General features: G+C 50.2%; 1 protein-coding gene across 1 annotated transcript in view; it reads left to right on the top strand.

The window, feature by feature from the left end:
• The window catches only part of TLL2 (tolloid like 2), a 143,966-nt gene extending 124,809 nt beyond the window's left edge, over nucleotides 1–19,157 (top strand). Inside the window, exons 14-21 of the mRNA XM_066239987.1 lie at nucleotides 2,700–2,825; nucleotides 3,544–3,704; nucleotides 4,307–4,487; nucleotides 6,164–6,289; nucleotides 8,762–8,889; nucleotides 13,338–13,551; nucleotides 15,748–15,998; nucleotides 17,557–19,157. Of these exons, the coding sequence (XP_066096084.1) occupies nucleotides 2,700–2,825; nucleotides 3,544–3,704; nucleotides 4,307–4,487; nucleotides 6,164–6,289; nucleotides 8,762–8,889; nucleotides 13,338–13,551; nucleotides 15,748–15,998; nucleotides 17,557–17,691 (1,322 nt within the window). The 3' untranslated portion in view covers nucleotides 17,692–19,157. The remainder of the gene's footprint in view (nucleotides 1–2,699; nucleotides 2,826–3,543; nucleotides 3,705–4,306; nucleotides 4,488–6,163; nucleotides 6,290–8,761; nucleotides 8,890–13,337; nucleotides 13,552–15,747; nucleotides 15,999–17,556) is intronic.
• The last annotated feature ends 388 nt before the right edge of the window (nucleotides 19,158–19,545 follow it).

Raw genomic sequence — 19,545 nt, 5'->3', positions numbered from 1 at the left:
GACTAATCCATGAAGTTCAAAATATTTTGGATAAAATTAAGTAAGCCTAGGGGCCTACTTGTATTTTTCATTTCTCTAGCATCCTAGCTAGATATTAGCTTAGTTAACAGCAGTTGTGATGCAAACTACAGTTTCTGGTCGTTTTGTGACACTGAGTAAACTGCATGTACGATTGTGCTTGTTGTACTGATTTTTTTTTGTTTTCAACTGCAGTGAGAAAAGTGTTGCGTAACAGTTGCCTTTTGTAGACCTAGTGCGGCCCGCTGAACGGCTGTGATCTTGCTCTGCGGCCCACATGCTGAGTTGATTTTGAGACCCCTGCTCTAAAGCCTGGACTTTCCATCTCTCCTTATCATCGATTCTCCTTCTATACATCCTGGCAATGCTGAAGAAAGTGCTTTGCATGTTGTAAACTGATATGTAACTGCAGGACTGTTACTATTTTAGCATTCTTAATACTTACATTCATTTGAGGCTGTGGACAACTTCAACCCCCTGCTTAGAGCATGTCTCCCTCCTAACCAACTTGAGTAAGCCTTTGTTGAGCTCAAGAATACATCGCTCTTATTAGCTACGGTTCCTGTCCAGTATGTGAAATGAGGGGATATTTACACACTTTTACCTAGCGAGGAGCAGCCTGATTGATGAATATCTGGTGCATTGTAAACAAGGAAGGATGGAAGGAAATGAGTTTACTTGAGCTGGAAGAAAGCAGATTGGAGGGAGACATTATCACTGAAGGGTTTGCATTTTCTGAAGGACTAATGAGTTGGAAGTTTCAGAGAGTTTGAATCTTGACAACTTAAATTGCAAAGGATGAGAAATAACTTTGAAAAACAGTGAAAGCCTTATTTCTGGGTATTTTCAAGCTGGGTATGAAAAAGCCATCTCTCTGAAATGTTACTAAAAGAATCTCTGCTGGCCCCAGCTGAGTAGCTCAGTTGGTTAGAGAGCGTCATCCCGAACCACCAACATTGTGGGTTCGATCCTCAGTCAGGGCATATGAGAAGTGATCAGTGAACACAGCTAAGTGGAACAAATGAATGCACCTCTCTCTCTTTCTGTCTCTCTCCCTTTTCCCCTTCCTTTCTCTGTCTAAAATCAACCAATAAAAATAAAACTTAAAAATAACAAAAACCCCTGCTGACCTGGCAGGATCTTGGTCTTTCCCGACGAACTCAGAGGTACCCTGATTTCTTTTACTTTCTGTGTAATACAATCTTTCAAGATTTGTGGACAACTCTGCTCACTTTCTTCTTACCTCCCATGATGTTAGGAACCAGTGATGCTTTCCTCTTTGTCCCCAATTCGTTGTTTTTCCTAGACTGGATTTTTAAAAAAAAAGAGTTTTATTTTAATTTATTTTGAGAGAGAGAGAGAGAGAAGGGGGGAGGAGCAGGAAGCATCAACTCCCATATGTGCCTTGAGCAGGCAAGCCCAGGGTTTCAAACCGGCAACCTCAGTGTTCCAGGTCGAGGTTTTATCCACTGCGCCACCACAGGTCAGGCCCTAGACTGGACATTTTTAAAATTTCCCTTCACTAAGTTCTTTGGCTTGGTTAGGCCACAACCCATATGCTATCTTTCAGAGGTAGCCGTACCACAACTTGGCAACTTGGAGACGCCCAGGGCCTGGGTTTTTCTTGTCTTCGGTCATCCCTCGGGCTGATGTGTCTGGGAGATTCTGCAGTGACTCCCTTGTTCTTCCTCTGGACAGCACGCCTGGTGTCCTACTTGCTATTATTTAATTGCCCCAAACACATCACTAGACACTGTCGTCTCCCCCGCTGACCCAGTCTCGCCTCTTCCCGCAGTTTCTCCTGAGCACTGGCCACCCAAGAACCCGGCCTTATCTGTAGCCTTGAAGGGCTCCTTGTGCACACCTCTTCAGATCATTTACAAAAACGCTAAATCGCAGGCTCTTGTTCGACCTCTGGAGAATACTTACACATCTTCATCTAGAAGCGTGTCCCTTTGCTCTTACCCTTTATTTAATGTCCCTGAGAAGTTCCGTATTTGGGGCTGGGGGAAATTCTATTGCATTGAAATGGGTTCAGTCTTCGTTACGGAACCTTTTTTAAAATCACATATGAATACAGCTGACAAGCCTTCAGAGAACGAAAGCGTTCAGGCTCGATTTCACCCCAGCAGAGCCTGCTTCTGGCTCACAGGTTACTTACTCTTTTTTTTTTTTTTTTTTTTTGTATTTTTCTGAAGCTGGAAGCTGGAAACGGGGAGAGACAGTCAGACAGACTCCCGCATGCGCCCGACCGGGATCCACCCGGCACGCCCACCAGGGGGCGACGCTCTGCCCCTCCGGGGCATCACTCTGTTGCGACCAGAGCCACTCTAGCGCCTGGGGCAGAGGCCAAGGAGCCATCCCCAGCGCCCGGGCCATTTTTGCTCCAATGGAGCCTTGACTGCAGGAGGGGAAGAGAGAGACAGAGAGGAAGGAGGGGGGGAGGGGTGGAGAAGCAAATGGGTGCTTCTCCTATGTGCCCGGGTCCCCCGCATGCCAGGCCGACGTTCTACCGCTGAGCCAACCGGCCAGGGCCACAGGTTACTTACTCTTGCTGTGCTCCCCTCGGGCCGTTCTTGCTCCTAAGGGACACTTGCTGGGGACCCTAAGATGCAGACTGCAACGGGGAACGGGCCAGGCGGCTTGGTGATCATCTAACCGGAGTCACCTTTCCCACACAGAGGTGGATGAGTGTTCCTGGCCAGACCAGGGCGGGTGTGAGCAGCGCTGTGTCAACACCCTTGGCAGCTACAAGTGTGCGTGTGAGCCCGGCTACGAGCTGGCTGCCGACAAGAAGACGTGCGAAGGTTGGTGTTGGACCTGCCAGGCTGGAATGAGCCGGGACGGGCGACAAGCCGCAGGGGAAGTGGGGCGGAGACGGGCCCTGGCTGGCTGTGCAGGTGGATAGCTGTGGTGGATGACCCACCTACTTCTCCGAGGGGGAAACAGCTCAATACTGTCATCAATGTGAGAAGACTGTCCAGAGTACATGGACTCCATCCTAGAAACTGTAACGGGAGCCTGGGTTTATTTTCTTCTGTAAAAGAATAAAATTCACATGATTATTAAGCTAGAAAATGAAAGCAAAGAAAAACCAAGGAGCACTTTGGGGTGACTCAGCTAACAGCGCATTTCCCTCACTCCGTTTCCGCCCGCTGTGCCGCCCCCTTGCCCACCTGCATGACTCTGTTTGTTTATGTGAGCAGGTGCATTGCATAGCTTGGTGCAAACATTTCTAATTTTCCTTTGGTCTAAGTCCTGTGGAGTCCCCAGCTATGCCACTGGGTGAAGGGTCGGTACAAATACATTGTTATTTTTAAAAGTAGTCAAGACCTGGCCTCAACTCTATTCTTCGAACTGCTCAGCTGAAACAGAAGAAAAGATACTGAATTCATCAATTCAGATTGTCTAACTTTGTTTATTATTATTATTATTAAAGAACAGCAGGGTTTAGTGCTGCTTCAGGGAAATCGCAGTCACTCGGAACTAACACCAAACAAATCTCGCTTCTGTTTCCCCGTGCAGTGGCCTGTGGCGGCTTCATTACCAAGCTGAATGGGACCATCACCAGCCCTGGGTGGCCGAAGGACTACCCGACCAACAAAAACTGTGTCTGGCAGGTGGTGGCCCCCGCTCAGTACCAGATCTCTCTTCAGTTTGAAGTTTTTGAACTGGAAGGCAACGATGTATGTTTCTGTGCTCTAATTGGTTGGGGATTGTGTTGGGACGTGGCTCGGGGCTGGGAACTGGTGAGGGGTCAGCCGACAGGAAGGTAGCTCCTTGGCATCTTAGCTGGGCGGAATCTGGGGACTGTTTATGCAGTAGTTTCAGCTCAATGTCCCCTGCAGACAGAGTGCTTGGGTCCTCTTGCCACTGATAATTCCAAGGAGAATCGGGACAAGAGTAGAGCAGGTGGTTTTGGGTAGGGGAGGGAGGAGGTGGTCTGGACAGGTCAGGGGAAGGTATTGGGGTTAGTGTCCGGCTGAGGGGAATGGAGAGGCTGAGGCGCAGCTGGGGACCGGGATGGTATAAACAGCCTGTTCCCTCCCTTGGGCCATGGTCACAGGATGACCGATCAGCCAAGGTAGAGGCTGAGTGCTGCAGCCAGAGTGGAGTCAGGCGTGCACCACGTGCTTGAGGGGAGCCCGAGGGAGTCAAGAGGACCCCTCCTGTCAGACTTAGCTGAACCACCCGGCAGGGTGCAGCTCTCAGGAAGGGGACCCTGCAGTGCACGGAGTGGGGGGCCCCCCCGGGGACAGCGGCGGCTCCCCACTGTGCTCCCTTGCAGGTCTGTAAGTACGATTTCGTGGAGGTACGCAGCGGCCTGTCCCCAGACGCCAGGCTGCATGGCAGGTTCTGCGGCTCCGAGACCCCCGAAGTCATCACCTCACAGAGCAACAACATGCGCATCGAGTTCAAGTCGGACAACACGGTCTCCAAGCGTGGCTTCCGGGCCCACTTCTTTTCAGGTGTGGGGGTCTGGAGGCCAGGCCACCGTGCTGAGGGCCACATGGCTTTGCCAGCTCCCAGCCTTTGGAGCACCTGGCCACCCCTTTCTGCCCGATGCCCCTGCCTCTCAGTATTTCCATAACAAATTACCACCAATTGGGTGGCTTAGAACAAAAGAAATGTATTCTCCCAGCTCTGGAAGCCAGAAGCCCAGCATTAAGGTGTGGGCAGGGCTGGGTCCCCTATAGACTTTAGGGAAGGCTCCTTCCCGGCCTTACCCCAGCTTGTGCTTCCAGTGCTTAAGTGTTTGGTGATCTTCATCTGTTCTTTAAGTCGGTGGTAGTCAACCTGGTCCCTGCCGCCCACTAGTGGGCGTTCCAGCTTTCATGGTGGGCAGTAGCGGAGCAAAAGATAGATTTAACTATATAGTAAGTTGTTTTATAAAGATTTATTCTGCCAAACTTAGCGAAAATCCAACATAAAGTACTTGGTAAGTAATTATTATTATATGCTTTAACTTGCTATAACTCTGCTTTATAAATTTTATAAAGTAAAGTTACTTCCCTACTTTATAAATCACCATTACTGTGGAGTTAGAACATTTTACTACTAACAGAGATACAGAAGTGTGCGGTAGGTATAAAAAAGTTGACTACCCCTGCTCGAAGTGTTGTCCAAGCATTCTTAGCTGTCCTTGTGAAATAAGAGGGCATATACAAAACCAGGGAGTGTTCAGTGGCCCATGCCTGCAGTGGGCGGAGGGTGCAGAGAGGGGAAGCTTGACTCCTGCCGTTCCCTGGCGGGGGCAGGGCGGGGGCCGGCCTGGGGAGGGAGGTTGGCCCTCTGTTATACAGGAAGAAGTTGGCTCAGGAGAGGGCTGCCGACCACCCTGGCTTGAGCTACAAGAACTATACAATAACACCTGCTAACACTTGAGTTCATGCAAACAATAAATAAAAGCTGACACTTAGCCCAGGCCGGATGCAGTTCTAAGGGCTTTCCCTATACTGATACACTCCTCTCCGCAGCCCTGTGAGCTAAGGGGCCACCTCAGACTCCACTTTAAAGGTGAGGCAAGACTGCCCAAGGTCACAAGAGCTAGAACTGGTGGAGTAAGGCTGGCACTTGGCCATCTGGTCCATGGCCGCACACTTACCTATTTCACAGTCAGGGGGGTTGGGTGGGGCGGGGTCGTGGGCTATGAGTCCAGGCCCCGGGTCACACAGATCACTAGCTCAGTGAGTGACCTTGGGCACATCAGCATTCTCAGCCTCAGTCTCCTTACCTGTAAAATGGGGGCATAGGCACCTTCCTGCTAAGGGTGTGTGAGAATTAACTTAGGTATTGTATGGAAAGTGCTTGAGACGGTGCCCATTGCATAGTAAATACTCAATATATGGTAGTTATTTTTATTATTGTAACTATTATTATTAATATTAGCCTGTCCTGTAAGGACTCCTTGTTTTCGGTGGGAAACAGAGGTAGAGAATATATATATATGTATTTAAGTGCTTTAGGAGCCTGGGCCACGTAATACCCAATAAATGCTGCCTCCCACCTGCTTCCCCCCCACCCCCGGGTCTGGGGATGATCAGAACTGGGCAATCAAGGAGGCCACTTCTGAGCAGAGTCCTGAGCTGACAGGGAGGATCCCGAGTGGGCGGTTCCCCTTCAGAGAGTCTGTTGGTCTCCCCAGACAAGGACGAGTGTGCCAAAGACAACGGCTGGTGCCAGCAGGAGTGCGTCAACACGCTGGGCAGCTACCTGTGCCGGTGCAGGAACGGCTACAGGCTCCACGAGAACGGACACGATTGTAAAGAGGGTGAGGCTAAGCTGCGTCCGGGCCACGCTGCCCCTGGCTGCTGGGAGTAAGAGAGAGGGGCCCTTCCCTGAGCCCCTCTAAAGCTCAACATCTGCCTTCCCTCCTCCTGCCCTCTTGCTGAGGAGTGATCTTCTCCAGGGCAGCTCACACCTTCAGAAGGCATGTAGGGGCCCTCGCGTGCCCTCCTGGAGTTAGTACTGCGAAATGTTCCCACCCACCCCCAGGCTCCAGGATTAGGCTATCTAGGTTTAAATCCTGGCTCTGCCACTTAGTAGCTGTGTGACGCTGGATAAATTACTTAACCTCTCTGAGCCTCAGTTTCCTCTTCTCTTTAAAGGGGGCTAAACATGCCCCCTTCTTAAAGTTTTCTCTGAAGATTACATGAGAGAATGCCGAGAAAGTATTTTACATGATCTGGCATGTATTAAGCACTTGAAATGTTAATAAGTACGAGCCATCTGTGTCACAATGTTATTTACCATATGCAGGTCTAATAGTGAAATAGAGCTGGGAAAACTGCTCCCTGCTCCATTTACTACTGGGAGTTCTTCAGGACCAGATGGCTTTGACTGTCCAGTCATTCTGGGAAAGGCCTTCCTCGCTTCTTACCCCACCCTGCAAAGGGAGTTTGAACATCTCTGATAAACACAGGCCTCCAGGCCTTGGCCCCAGCACAGAGCCCTGCAAAGGAACTCAAGGGTGAGGGATAAACATTTCGGAGTGAGGCAGTTTGGCTGGGTTCACAGTCTGGTCAGGGCCTTCCTAGACTTTCTTGATGAGCTAAGATGTCCTTAGAAGCAGGATTCGGCTCCCCCCTTCAAAGCCCAGCCCCGTGACACAGACAAGGGCGGTCACGGGTTGGATTGGGAGGCGGGTTGGAAGAACTTGGAAGGAACAATCGTTCTGAAACTTAAAAATTGTTGTCAAACCCCTGTGAGGTAAGCCTGGGCCAGAACAAAGCTTGCCTCCTGAGGTGGGGGAGGCATGTGGGATAGGAAGTCCATCCAGATCCTGCCAGCTGAGCCGGGCTGCATTCCCACGGGCTCCCCCCAGGTGGGGCGGGGCTCCCCCAGGTGGGGCGGGGCTCTCCCAGGTGGGGCGGGGTGCCGGAATAAACATCCTGGTTGCGGAGCCCCTGCTCCTGTTGGCACCTGTTCTCTGTGTGGCTGCGGGACAAAGGCAGCAGCAAGCAACCGGGACCCCCTTGCAGCCCCTTCACCCCCGCACCCGCCCTCACCTACCCCTTCAGCTACCTCACCTGAAACCACAGTGCCACGAGGCCCGCCTCCATTTCCTAGTCGGTAATAGCAAAGGCAGACCTAGGTTTGATTCCTGACTCCCCCCATTACCAGCAGGTCACCAGCTGTAAACTTTTTCTCATTTGGAAAGCGGGAAGGATCAAATGAAAGGATGCATTCAGAATGCTGAGCACACGCCCAGCACAGAGGGAGACAAATTTTAACTATTGGCCAAAATGCTACTCATTCAGCAGGTCACGAAGCCACTCTTTGCTAACGGCACCAGAACCAGGGCAACATCTGTAGCCTCCACATGAAATTGCTCTAAAAAAACTGAAAGAGGCCCTGGCCGGTTGGCTCAGTGGTAGAGCGTCGGCCTGGCGTGCAGAAGTCCCGGGTTCGATTCCCGGCCAGGGCACACAGGAGAAGCGCCCATCTGCTTCTCCACCCCTCCCCCTCTCCTTCCTCTCTGTTTCTCTCTTCCCCTCCCGCAGCCGAGGCTTCATTGGAGCAAAGATGGCCCGGGCGCTGAGGATGGCTCTATGGCCTCTGCCTCAGGCATTAGAATGGCTCTGGATGCAACAGAGTGACGCCCCAGAGGGGCAGAGCATCGCCCCCTGGTGGGCATGCCAGGTGGATCCCAGTCGGGCGCATGCGGGAGTCTGTCTGACTGCCTCCCCCTTTCCAGCTTCGGAAAAATGCAAAAAAAACCAAAAAACAAAAACAAAAACCTGAAAGGTAGTGCAGAGGTGAAGGCACAGTGCTGAAGATCTTCGTTAGCACTCGCTAAGCCTTTTACAAGCATTATCTCATTGACACCGGGTATCTCATTGACCTCCCTGTGAGGTTGCCACCCTTTAATAAATAAGGACATCAAGATTTAGATAAGTATCCAGAGTCCCACAGCTTGAAGGAGGCGGAACCAGGACTTGCACCAGGGTCCATCTGACCCCAGGGCCTGTGCTCTGAATCACTAACTCTACCATACTTCCAATGATACATGTGATGTGAATAGTAATAGTAAGAAACACGACTTGGTTCCTAAGCCACTGTCAGGAAGGCAGCAAAGCCAAATAAATCACAAATCTCTAAGCCAGGTGACACTTGATTCAGGCTGACCCCTGCTTCCTAATGACCATGTGACCAATAGAGCAAGGGGAGGATGACTTAGAATGCTTGCTATGATGCCTGCTAGTGAATCACTTCTCTCTGCCTGTATCCTCCCGACCTCCAGCGGGCTGTGCACACAGGATCAGCAGCGCAGAGGGGACCCTGGCGAGCCCCAACTGGCCTGACAAATACCCCAGCCGGCGGGAGTGCACTTGGAACATCTCATCAACCGCGGGCCACAGGGTGAAACTTGTGAGTCATTTTCATAGTTCGTGGACAACAGGGACAGACAGACATGGGTATGAATGAGTCTTTGTTCTTCCACTTCTCACTCTGAAACTTGGGGAAGTTACTCAACATTTCCAGGTCTCAGTTTCATGATCTGGATGCTTAGGGACCCCCACCTCATGGGGCAGTTGTGCGGACGAAGACAGGATGTTCACAAACCCTCAGCACAGGGTGGCGGTGAGCAAAGCTCTACCAGCAGCACCTGGTCACAGCGGCACCAGTATGAGGTAGAATCCACCACACAGTGCTGTCTGAGATTTGTTTTCTGTTTTATTTATTTCTTTTTACAAATCAGTACATCCTCAAGGTTTTAAAAAAGTAGTATGTACAGAGGGTTGGAAAGCGAAATTAGAAATTTCCAGATCCCTCATGCCACTCTAGAAATGACCTCTCTGAACTCTTCCGTGTGATTCTGCCAGAAATTTTTCTTGCACATACAAGCATGCATGTACATTCATGGGAAAATAAACGTATATCCTTTTTTGTGCCCAAACTTCTCAAATGGACAGTTTATTCATATTTTTTTAACAACTTATAGTTTTCAACTAACAATAGCAAATTAACTTATTATGCTAATCAGCTCTTGAATTAAAAACACATTATCTTGCTTGACCAGGTGGTGGTGCAGTGGATAGAGTGTGGGACTGGGATGCGGAGGACTCAGGTTCAAGACCTCGGGGTCGCCAGCTTGAGCGCTGGCTCATCTGGCTTGAGCAAAGCTCACCAGCTTAGATCCAAGGTCGCTGGCTCGAGCAAGGGGTTACTCGGTCTGCTGAAGGCCGGTGGTCAAGGCACATATGAGAAAGCAATCAATGAACAACTAAGGTGTCGTAATGAAAAACTGATAATTGATGCTTCTAATCTCTCTCTGTTTCTATCTGTCCCTATCTCTGACTCTATCTCTGTCCCTGTATATATAAAAAAAATACATTATCTTCCAAGCCATTTTTTTGTATTTTTCTGAAGTGAGAAGGGGGGACAGGCAGACATACTCCCGCATGCGACCAACCGGGATCCACCTGGCATGCCCACCAGGGGGCGATGCTCTGCCCATCTGGGGCGTTGCTCCGCTATGATCGGAGCCATTCTAGTGTCTGAGGTGGAGGCCATGGTGCCATCCTCAGTGCCCGGGCCAACTTTGCTCCAATGGAGCCTTGGCTGCGGGAGCAGAAGAGAGAGATAGAAAGAAAGGAGAGGAGGAGGGGTGGAAAAGCAGATGGGTGCTTCTCCTGTGTGCCCTGGCCGGGAATCTAACCCCAAACTTCAACACGCTGGGTGATGTTCTACTGCTGAGCCAACCCGCCAGGGCCCCAAGTCTTTTTTTTAAAGTCTCATCCATGCATAAGGTTATTGGCCGCACACCATGCTCGATTATTTCAAAGAGAAACGAATCTTTCCTACAAGTCTATTTCTCAGCCCCAGGGGACTCCCAAGTCCTGGAGCTAAAACAAACCCTCCGCCCAGCTGGAGAAAGTGTTGTACTCGAGACAGTTTTTAAATGGGTTGTTCGGACTTGGGGAATGAGTAAGCTCTTCAGAAGGCACGTGGATGACCGTCTGAATTCGGACAACAATACAGGGAGAGTGGAAGGAATCAAAGGAGAGCAAGATTATACATAGCCAATGGCCCTGGGGCTTGCTAGGCGGCGAGAGCCATGAGAACAGGTGGGTTAAGGGGATCCCAGGCTAGAGCGTGAGTGCTGGGTGTGTCTCTGTGCCAGGTGCAGGGCATGGAGAGATGGAGAAGGTAGAGCACCTCATATGCATGGCTCCCAGTGGGCACCTCATATTGCATAGCTGCCCACGTGGGAAATGTTTCTGGTGCTGCTTTCTGGAATAGGTCAGAACAGCCTTGAATCCCGGTGAGGGTGAGTTAGAGAGAGCGCCTTAGAGAAAGGCACTCCTTCCCCAAGACTGCCATCTGCTGGAAAATGTTCGCAATGGCAACATAAATATCTGACGACAGTGGGGGAATGGCCCCCCCTGGGAACGCGCAACCTGCACATCTGGGCGCGGAGCTTCTTGTTGAAGGGGCCAGAAGATTTTAGCAGTTGCCACAAACGTCTTTTCCTGTTCTTTAAGATGCTAAGGAACTAAACTAACGGATCACAGTGGCCACAGTTAGGCAAGACCTCAATTTTTTTCTGAGGTTCATACATATATGCACTATGTTTTTTGTTTGTTTATTTTTTTACTTGGGAAGTGGATGGTGGATTTATTGATTGTGGCCTATTTTTTTTTCCTTTTGTTAACATAGAATATGAGTTGAATATTTCTTTCTTTTTTTTTGTATTTTTCTGAAGTTGGAAACGGGGAGGCAGTCAGACTCCCGCACGCACCCGACTGGGATCCTCCGGCAGGCCCACCAGGGAGCAATGCTCCGCCCATCTGGGGCTTCACTCTGCTGCAATCAGAGCCATTCTAGCGCCTGAGGCAGAGGCCACAGAGCCATCCTCAGTGCCCCGGGCCATCTTTGCTCCAATGGAGCCTTGGCTGCGGGAGGGGAAGAGAGAGACAGAGAGGAAGAAGAGGGGGAGGGGTGGAGAAGCAGATGGGTACTTCTCCTGTGTGCCCTGGCAGGGAATCAAACCCAGGACTCCTGCATGCCAGGCCGACGCTCTACCACTGAACCAACTGGCCAGGGCCTGAGTTGAATATTTCTAAGTAGCTTGTATTCCACTGCATGGGGACAGCAACAGGGTGTCCCATGGACCTTTGAGGAGCTTTCTGCCACTCTGGCTCACTGTCTCCCTTCCAGTGCATGACCCACCCTGGTGCCACTGGTCTCCCCTTCCGGCCCACTGTCCCTAACCCCAGTCTCGGGCCCCCAACTCCCTTTCTGTAAAGTGTGAACAGCTTTGCTCATTTCAAGTGTGTTTGTCATTCCTATGAAAGCCCACACTGCTAATGACCTCTCTCCACCCTAGCCCACTTCTTTTTTTTTTTTTTTTTTTTACAGAGACAGAGAATGAGTCAGAGAGAGGGATAGACAGGGACAGACAGACAGGAACAGAGAGAGATGAGAAGCATCAATCATTAGTTTTTCATTGCGCGTTGCAACACCTTAGTTGTTCATTGATTGCTTTCTCATATGTGCCTTGACCGCGGGCCTTCAGCAGACCAAGTAGCCCCTTGTTGGAGCCAGCGACCTTGGGTTCAAGCTGGTGGGCTTTTGCTCAAACCAGATGAGCCCGCGCTCAATCTGGCGACCTCGGGGTCTCGAACCTGGGTCCTCTGCATCCCAGTCCGACGCTCTTTCCACTGCACCACCGCCTGGTCAGGCCCAGCCCACTTCTTATGAATTGAGGCCCCACCTCCCCAACTAATCTCCTCTCTCCCCACTCTGTCTTTAGATCCAACTCTTTATTAGATGCTGTACCCTCTCACCTGTTCCATCTCCCTCATAACCATCCGCAGGCCATCAGTTGGTCATCTGCCCAACACTTAAGAAGTCCTACATTTTAGGCTGCAAATCCTGGAGTATGACCTGGAATTGTGGGGTTCCCCTGACCACATAGAAAGACAGTCTTTAGGGGGACGTGGAGGAGGGAGGCAGTATAGCCTGGTGATGTTTAGAAGTGTGGGCTGGAGTCAGGCTGACTGGGAGTCAATTCCAGCTGTGTAAGCTTGAGCAAGCCTTCCCCACAACTCAGTTTTCCCTTCTGCATATTGGGACTTATAATAGCTCTTCCCTCCTAGCATCCTCAGAATTAAGTGAGAAAATGCAGGGCTCTGCATGGAAAAAAAGCATTCAATAATGTCAGGCACTGTGAGAATGATGACTCGGAGCACCGGGCACTCCGTAAAGCCTCGTTCACGCCATTTGTACTGAAGCACCGCACAGTTTGGAGCAGAGGTTCAAGGGCACAGGTTCTGGAGTCAGACCTCCTGGTCATGACCCAGCTTTGCCAGTGGGGACCTTGGGCAAGTCGTCTGACAGCTCTGTGCTTCAATTTCCTTGTCTGTGAATGGAGGGTTAAAATGGTAGACACACCACAGGGCTGTGTGGATTAATACTTGTGAAACACTTAAAACAGCTCCTGGCTCCAAGTGAGCACTTGGTTGTTGCTGATCTTATTAAATGATGGAGAAGGCACGTGACGTGATGGGAGGAGCACAGATGTCAGCAAGCCCTTGAACAGTCTGAACCTGGCCGTCTCATCTATGAAGCGGTCACAGTAGCAATAGCTCATGTAATTACTTCCTACGGTTGTTTTGGAGACTAACAGGGGAGCCGAGTCCAGGCCTCTCTACAGATGTCATGATGATCACCATAGGCTCCACTCCCCCTGTACAGCTGGCTGGCTGGACATGTGTCCTGCCTCACCCCGTCCTCTCCCACCCCTGGGGAGGCGGCCCCCACCCTGGCTGAATGCCAGGCCCTTGCCTCACTTTGTGCTTTTCCATCTCCAGACGTTTAATGAGTTTGAGATCGAGCAGCACCAGGAATGTGCCTACGACCACCTGGAAGTGTACGACGGACCCGACAGCCTGGCCCCCATCCTTGGCCGTTTCTGCGGCAGCAAGAAACCAGACCCCATGGTGGCTTCTGGCAGCAGCCTGTTCCTTAGGTTTTATTCAGATGCCTCAGTGCAGAGGAAAGGCTTCCGGGCCGAGCACAGCACAGGTATGTGAGCCTCTGGGCCTTGTGCACTGCAGGCACATAGGGGATAAAGGCCAGGAGAGGGCTGCCTTGTCTCCCGACTATAGGGGAGGGAGGTTTGTGATAACAGGGCCCTTTAAAACGAAACAGGGGCAACAATAGTGGAAAGCTGGCCTTCCTTCATGGACTTCACTGACGTTTAAAGTGGGCAACATTTTGCTGGGGCCACGCTTTCTCCCTCCCTTCCTTCCACCTGTCTTCTCTTTCCAAAATCTATTTGTAATTTTGCTGGTCTCTGAAATCTCAAAGACTGGGAACTAAAGGCTGAAGAACAGCCCTGTCTAAGGACCAGTTCCAAAAAATAAAAACTATTTCTACTTTTCCTTTACTTAAGATGTAAGCAGCTTTATGCAGTTCTTTGGAGGAAATAGATAGGCTTGGAAAACGGACACATTTGCTTTGTTAAATAGAAGAATGCCAATAAGAAAATTGGCTCTGCTCTTTTGCCATAAAAATGTTACCACCTGGGACCAGAACCACGGAAGCAACTTTGACTCTTTGATTCTGGCATTAGATTGTCTTCCTTTGGCCAAGTGGTGGCTGCCAGTGACCCGTTCAGAGTCTGAGGTCACCATCAGGGGACCCTGTGGGGTTCTCTGATCCTTTTTACAACCCCTCCCCTGAGATTTTTTGTTTTTCCTTCAGAGCGGGAAAATGTGAACCAGGTAAAACAAGCTGTCCTTGCCCAGCAGAGAAAACTTCCTCTTGGCTCCTTAATGAGTTCAGGCTTCCCAGAGAGAAATTTAATTGACTAGTGACTTCACTCTCTTGTTCCTACAGACAGAACGTAGGCGCTTGAGGTGGGTCAGGTCCTGGCAGGAATTGGGGGTATACTCAGAATCGCTTTCAGGAGAATTTAATAAGGGACTGATTACAAAGGGGTAGGCAGAGTGTGGGGACAGTGCAGCAACCAGGACGAGGAGCTGTAGGGCTGTTACTACCCCCGGGCCTGGATGAGGGAGTAGTTTCTGGAGCCCAGAGACCAAAGTGGGGACAAACAGAGCACCCCTGGACAGGAGCTGTGACCTTTAATTGAAGAACACAGCCTTGGCGACCAGGCAGGAAATACCCCGCTTCTCTCTCCTCCCTTCTCTGATCTGCCGGTGCGCCCCAGGGCTGAACCCAGCTGGAAGGCAGATGGCAACGGGGTCCACCCATGTCACCCTACAGGTCAGCCTCCTGAGGATGGAGAGGGATCTGTCAGAGGGAGAGACGTCACCTGTGCCCATTTCATTGCGATCCACGTTTCAGGGGTTTGAAATTTTTAAGGACAGCTCACACCTACAAGAAATTCTAAGCCAGAGTACACATAGGTCTGAGAGTGGACAGTCAGATAGGACTGGGGCCAGCTGGGCCTGGACGGTGCAAAAGTCCCTCACCCTTCCCCTCCCCACCTCGGAGCTCCAGGCCCCTCAGGGGCATGGAACACATGGAGGGCAGACAGTGAGAAATTTGCTTCCAAAGTTCCTGGTGCTATCTAATCCCTGATCACTATCATTTATTCATTTATATTTTGTGGCCTCTAGTGGCCCCCAGGTACAAGAGAGCATGGGACCTAAGCCAACCAGAGTTACTGTTCTAGTAAAAACCCCAGTAGCCAAGCCCACGGAATACAAAGCACGAGGCCCGGCTCACTTTGACACGCGCAGGGAGCTCAAAGCTGCCTGCGGCCCGCGCTCTGAAATGCAGGAACCCGTTCCGTCTATTCTGAGGTTCCCATGTTTCTGGTGAGCTTTTAATGCCTCTGTTGGCATTAAAATTACAAATTACAGTAAGTTGGTCTGGCTGGTGTGAGCCCTTGGCAGATGCTTCCAGTACTTCCAGGGAGTGAAGTGGTCAAGACCCAGGCGGCCAGCCTTTCCAGCAGTCTGCGCAGATATTCCCGGGGGGCCTTCTGTGGCTCAGCCCGGGAACCTAGGAGCTTGACTGGTAAGGGCTGATTTGGACCCGGCAGTGACCCCTGAAACTCAGAGCCGTGGTTCTGTTTACTCCTCTGTGAAATGGGATGATGAGGCTTTCCTGGCCTCTCCCACAGGGCAGTGCAGGCTGGCCTGTAATGCGGGCGTGAAAAGAGAGAAGCCCCCCGCTGGGGAGCCGGGGGTGGGGCGGCACCTGCGCTCTCTGCGCCCAGGGGGCATTGTGGTTCTCTCTCCCCTCCAGAGTGCGGGGGCAGGCTCAAGGCCGAAGTGCGGACCAAAGAGCTCTATTCCCACGCTCAGTTTGGGGACAATAACTACCCCAGTCAGGCCCGCTGCGACTGGGTGATCGTGGCGGAGGACGGCTACGGCGTGGAGCTGATATTCCGGACCTTTGAAGTTGAGGAGGAGGCTGACTGTGGCTATGACTACATGGAGGCCTACGACGGCTATGACAGCACGGCGCCCAGACTCGGCCGCTTCTGTGGCTCTGGGGTGAGTCCCGGGGTCGCTGGGCCCAGGGCACAGAGCATGATGATTCAGAGCATGACAGACACACCTGGATTTGAGTGCTAGCTACCCTGCCTCTTATTAGCTCCAGCCAGGAGGCCTGTTCTGCTGGAACAAAGTGGGTAATGAGAGAATAATCGGAGAGGATGTTGGGAGGGAGCCCGGGGACCAATTCACAAAGGCCTGGGACTGAGGTCTGCCACTGAAGAGCGTTTTCCGTTTAGGACCTTTTCTTTATTTTTGCAAAGCAACCCCCCTCCAATTTTTATTTGGCCTTTGGGCTTTTAAAAAGTTTTAGTTATACTTCTGTGTATTCTGTACATTTACAATTCTTTCCCCAAGTAAAACCAAGTGCCTATGAAAATTACCCATCACCGTCTTACAATAAAGACAATAGTTATGCTCAAGATCACCGTCTTATTTCTCACTATCACTTCTTTCCTGGGCCACCTCCCTGGGACAGGGCAGAGCCCTTTCGTTCACTGTTTGCTCGCACCTGACATGGGGCCTGCCCTATAGTTGGTGCTCAGTGAAGGTGAGTGGACCCGCAGTACAGTGACCTGGTCCCACTCTGGCTGCCCGGTGCTGGGCACTGCCCACACACACCAGGCCCCCAGCTCCCTCCTTTTCTCCGCCTCCAGGGCTCATTACCCAAGCTTCTTTGCTATTGGCTGCACACACAGCCAATCATTTTGGAGTCACTAGTGTGCCCTGTGCTAATCAGAACTTCAAACTGGCATTTATATGTCTGAGTAATTTCCCTTCATCTTTCTGCACCCTCCCAAAAAGAAAGGATGAATGTGTGACCTAACCAGCGCAGTGCCTTTGATCGATAACATCTTTCAAACTGTGGGTTTACAGGCAGAGGAAACCCTTGGGGCATCCTGAGCAGTGAAACATGTGGGAAGTCCAGTTTTTCCCCACTAGCATCTGGCAGACAGCAGCCTCGGAACCTGGCTCCTGTTCATGGACCACCTGGCAAAATCCTTTCTGACATATGTAGCGGCTCCATCTCACATTTTTGTCCTTGGACAAGACACAGCCTAAACAATGTATTTTGGGTCTCCTGGAAGACACATCACAGTGGTGTCCCCAAAGCTGGGCGATTATCATCAGAAAGACCTGAGCTTGGGTCTGGCCTATTCATGTGAACTTGAGTCTCAGTTTCTTCAAGCATAAAATGGAGATCTTCAAGCATCTGCCTTGTAACGTTCAGTAAAGTTTATGCGAGATGAGATCCGAAAGTGCTTAGACTAGTGCCTGACCCGTCGATGCACTTAATAAATTCTATATGGGCTGGTGTGTAGGGTTGTCTTTGGAAAAGCAGGGCCCCAGGAGCTCTCTGGATCAGAATTTGAAATATGTTCCTTCAAAACGGAGCTTGTTTTGATGCCCTTCAGAGTGTCTGGTGTCAGGGATACCTCATGGCAGCATCTGTCACTCTCTGTCTATGTACGTGTAAGGTTCTGTCTCATCCTTATTTTAAACTCCAACCTCAGCCAGCTGGCTTAATGTCCCTGCTTTTCATTTCTCCTTCCCTCAGCCACTGGAAGAAATCTACTCTGCAGGAGATTCTTTGATGATCCGGTTCCACACAGACGACACCATCAACAAGAAAGGCTTCCAGGCCCGGTACACCAGCACCAAATTCCAGGATGCGCTGCACATGAAGAAATAATGTCAGAGTTCTTGACAGACAGCGACTGAGAAGGTTGTTGTTGTTTTTTTTTATAAAAATAGCACCTTGTGAACCTGCCCTAAAACAGTGTACAGTATTTTTCTCAAACGAAACCTCAAAATCTAGTCTTGGAGGTGTTTATTAATGAAATTTGGCCAACAAGGAAGAGAGACAATGTTCCTTTGATTCCAGCTGCAACGCTGTCAATTGTAGATTTTTAAAGAAGGTTTGAAGTCATTGATCATTCAAGCTATGACCATGATTACCCATGCTCCTTGTCCCTTGCTTCTGTGGGGCAGAAGGCCAAGCCTTGCGTTGGTCGTTCCTTCTTCCGTCGGTGCCAGTAATGTGACTGTGTCCTGGAGACTCGGGCCGTCTTCCGTCTACACTGGGCAAGGAGGATAAAAGCTTGGTCATGGCTGATTCATTACAGCTCTGGCTGGAGTCTCTACCAGGGACATGTTAACCAGGAAACCTGAGAAGACGGACATCAGGGACTAAAAAAGGCGTAGCAGTAAGCAGCACACAGAGGGAGCTTGATGGTGAGAATCATTGTCACAGAGTTAGGAGACCTCGAGCCTTTTCTCTGTGTCATCAACTCTCCCTGCCCCCTAGCTTTCCCTCATCCCAACTTGCATCAGGGGTGAAGGCATCTGCTGTGGGTTCTAGCAGAACACTTATTGGTAGGGGGTCCCCAGTTTGCTGAGAAGAAAACAACACAACTTCTTTTGATACTCCTTTGCTCACTAACTGAAAAGAAGATCCACCTGTGTACGGCAGATTCCACAGGCTTAGAAGAACCTCTTCCTCCCGCTGCGGAGGCACGGCTGTGGTTGACCTCGGCTCCTTGGCAGCCAATTCAAACTGCATTTGCAAGATATGTAGGCGTCTTATGAAGGACCAGTTCAGGTCCCTCATGGGGTGAACACTGTTGAAAACTGGTTAATTATCAGTTTTGTAAGAATCAACACCTTGTGGAACAAGTTAACCTAACTTCCTGTAAATGATCAGGTTAAAAGGGCATTGGTGACTTTGCTCGGACTAACTAGGGCCCAATCACCAACTTGCAATCAGAATTCGTCACACTTTGGCACTTGTTCTAGAGAAGTGTAGAGAATGTTGTTTACATAATTTTAGACCCTCCAGGTAAACTTTAAACAGTGAGGTAGTTTTGAATGGCATTTCATTAAGGCATCTATGGGCATTATGAGCTAAAAGCTGTGGTATGTAGCTTTAAAAGAGTATTTATGTTGGAATAATTTTAAATAATGTTTACATAGCCGGAAGTCCTGTTTGCTTGGTGTAGAACACAGGACAGAGCACCAGAGTGTTTTCCGTGAGCTCGCAGACAGCTCCCAGCACCAGAATTCCTTTGGGATGAATCAACGTTATTTTAAACAAAGTATTTGCAAAAGGTTAAAGGTTATATTTTTTAAAGATCAGAATATGCCCTCAGAGGACTATGTCTAATTAAAATGATTGCTGGGAGTAAAAAAAAAAAAGAGAGAGAGAAAGAAAGAGAAAGAAAATAATACAAAAAAAGGTGGGAAAATGCATGGAAATATTTTTTCCTTAAAACAAAAAAAAATTAAAGTATTGTTATGAATAATAATATATGTCTGTATATATGTATATATGTAGAGGGTCAGCTGTCAGAGCCTTGGTCGGCGCCGTGCGGTGAATGCCAACCCACCGACCGTAGCTTGACCAGCGGCCTCCCGGACTGGGCCTGCGTGCTGTGCGTTTCCTTCTGCGGCGCTCTCTCAGGACCTCTCTGACCCTGGCTGGGGCTCAGCCTGCACTCTCCTATCGCGATATTCTGCAAACGGAGCAGCTGGTCTCGTGGTTTCAGGT

Source organism: Saccopteryx bilineata, chromosome 7, assembly GCF_036850765.1.
Source record: "Saccopteryx bilineata isolate mSacBil1 chromosome 7, mSacBil1_pri_phased_curated, whole genome shotgun sequence".
Lineage (NCBI taxonomy): Eukaryota > Metazoa > Chordata > Mammalia > Chiroptera > Emballonuridae > Saccopteryx > Saccopteryx bilineata.
The sequence above is the reverse complement of the archived record's forward strand: the minus strand, read 5'-3'. Positions and strand labels throughout refer to the sequence as shown.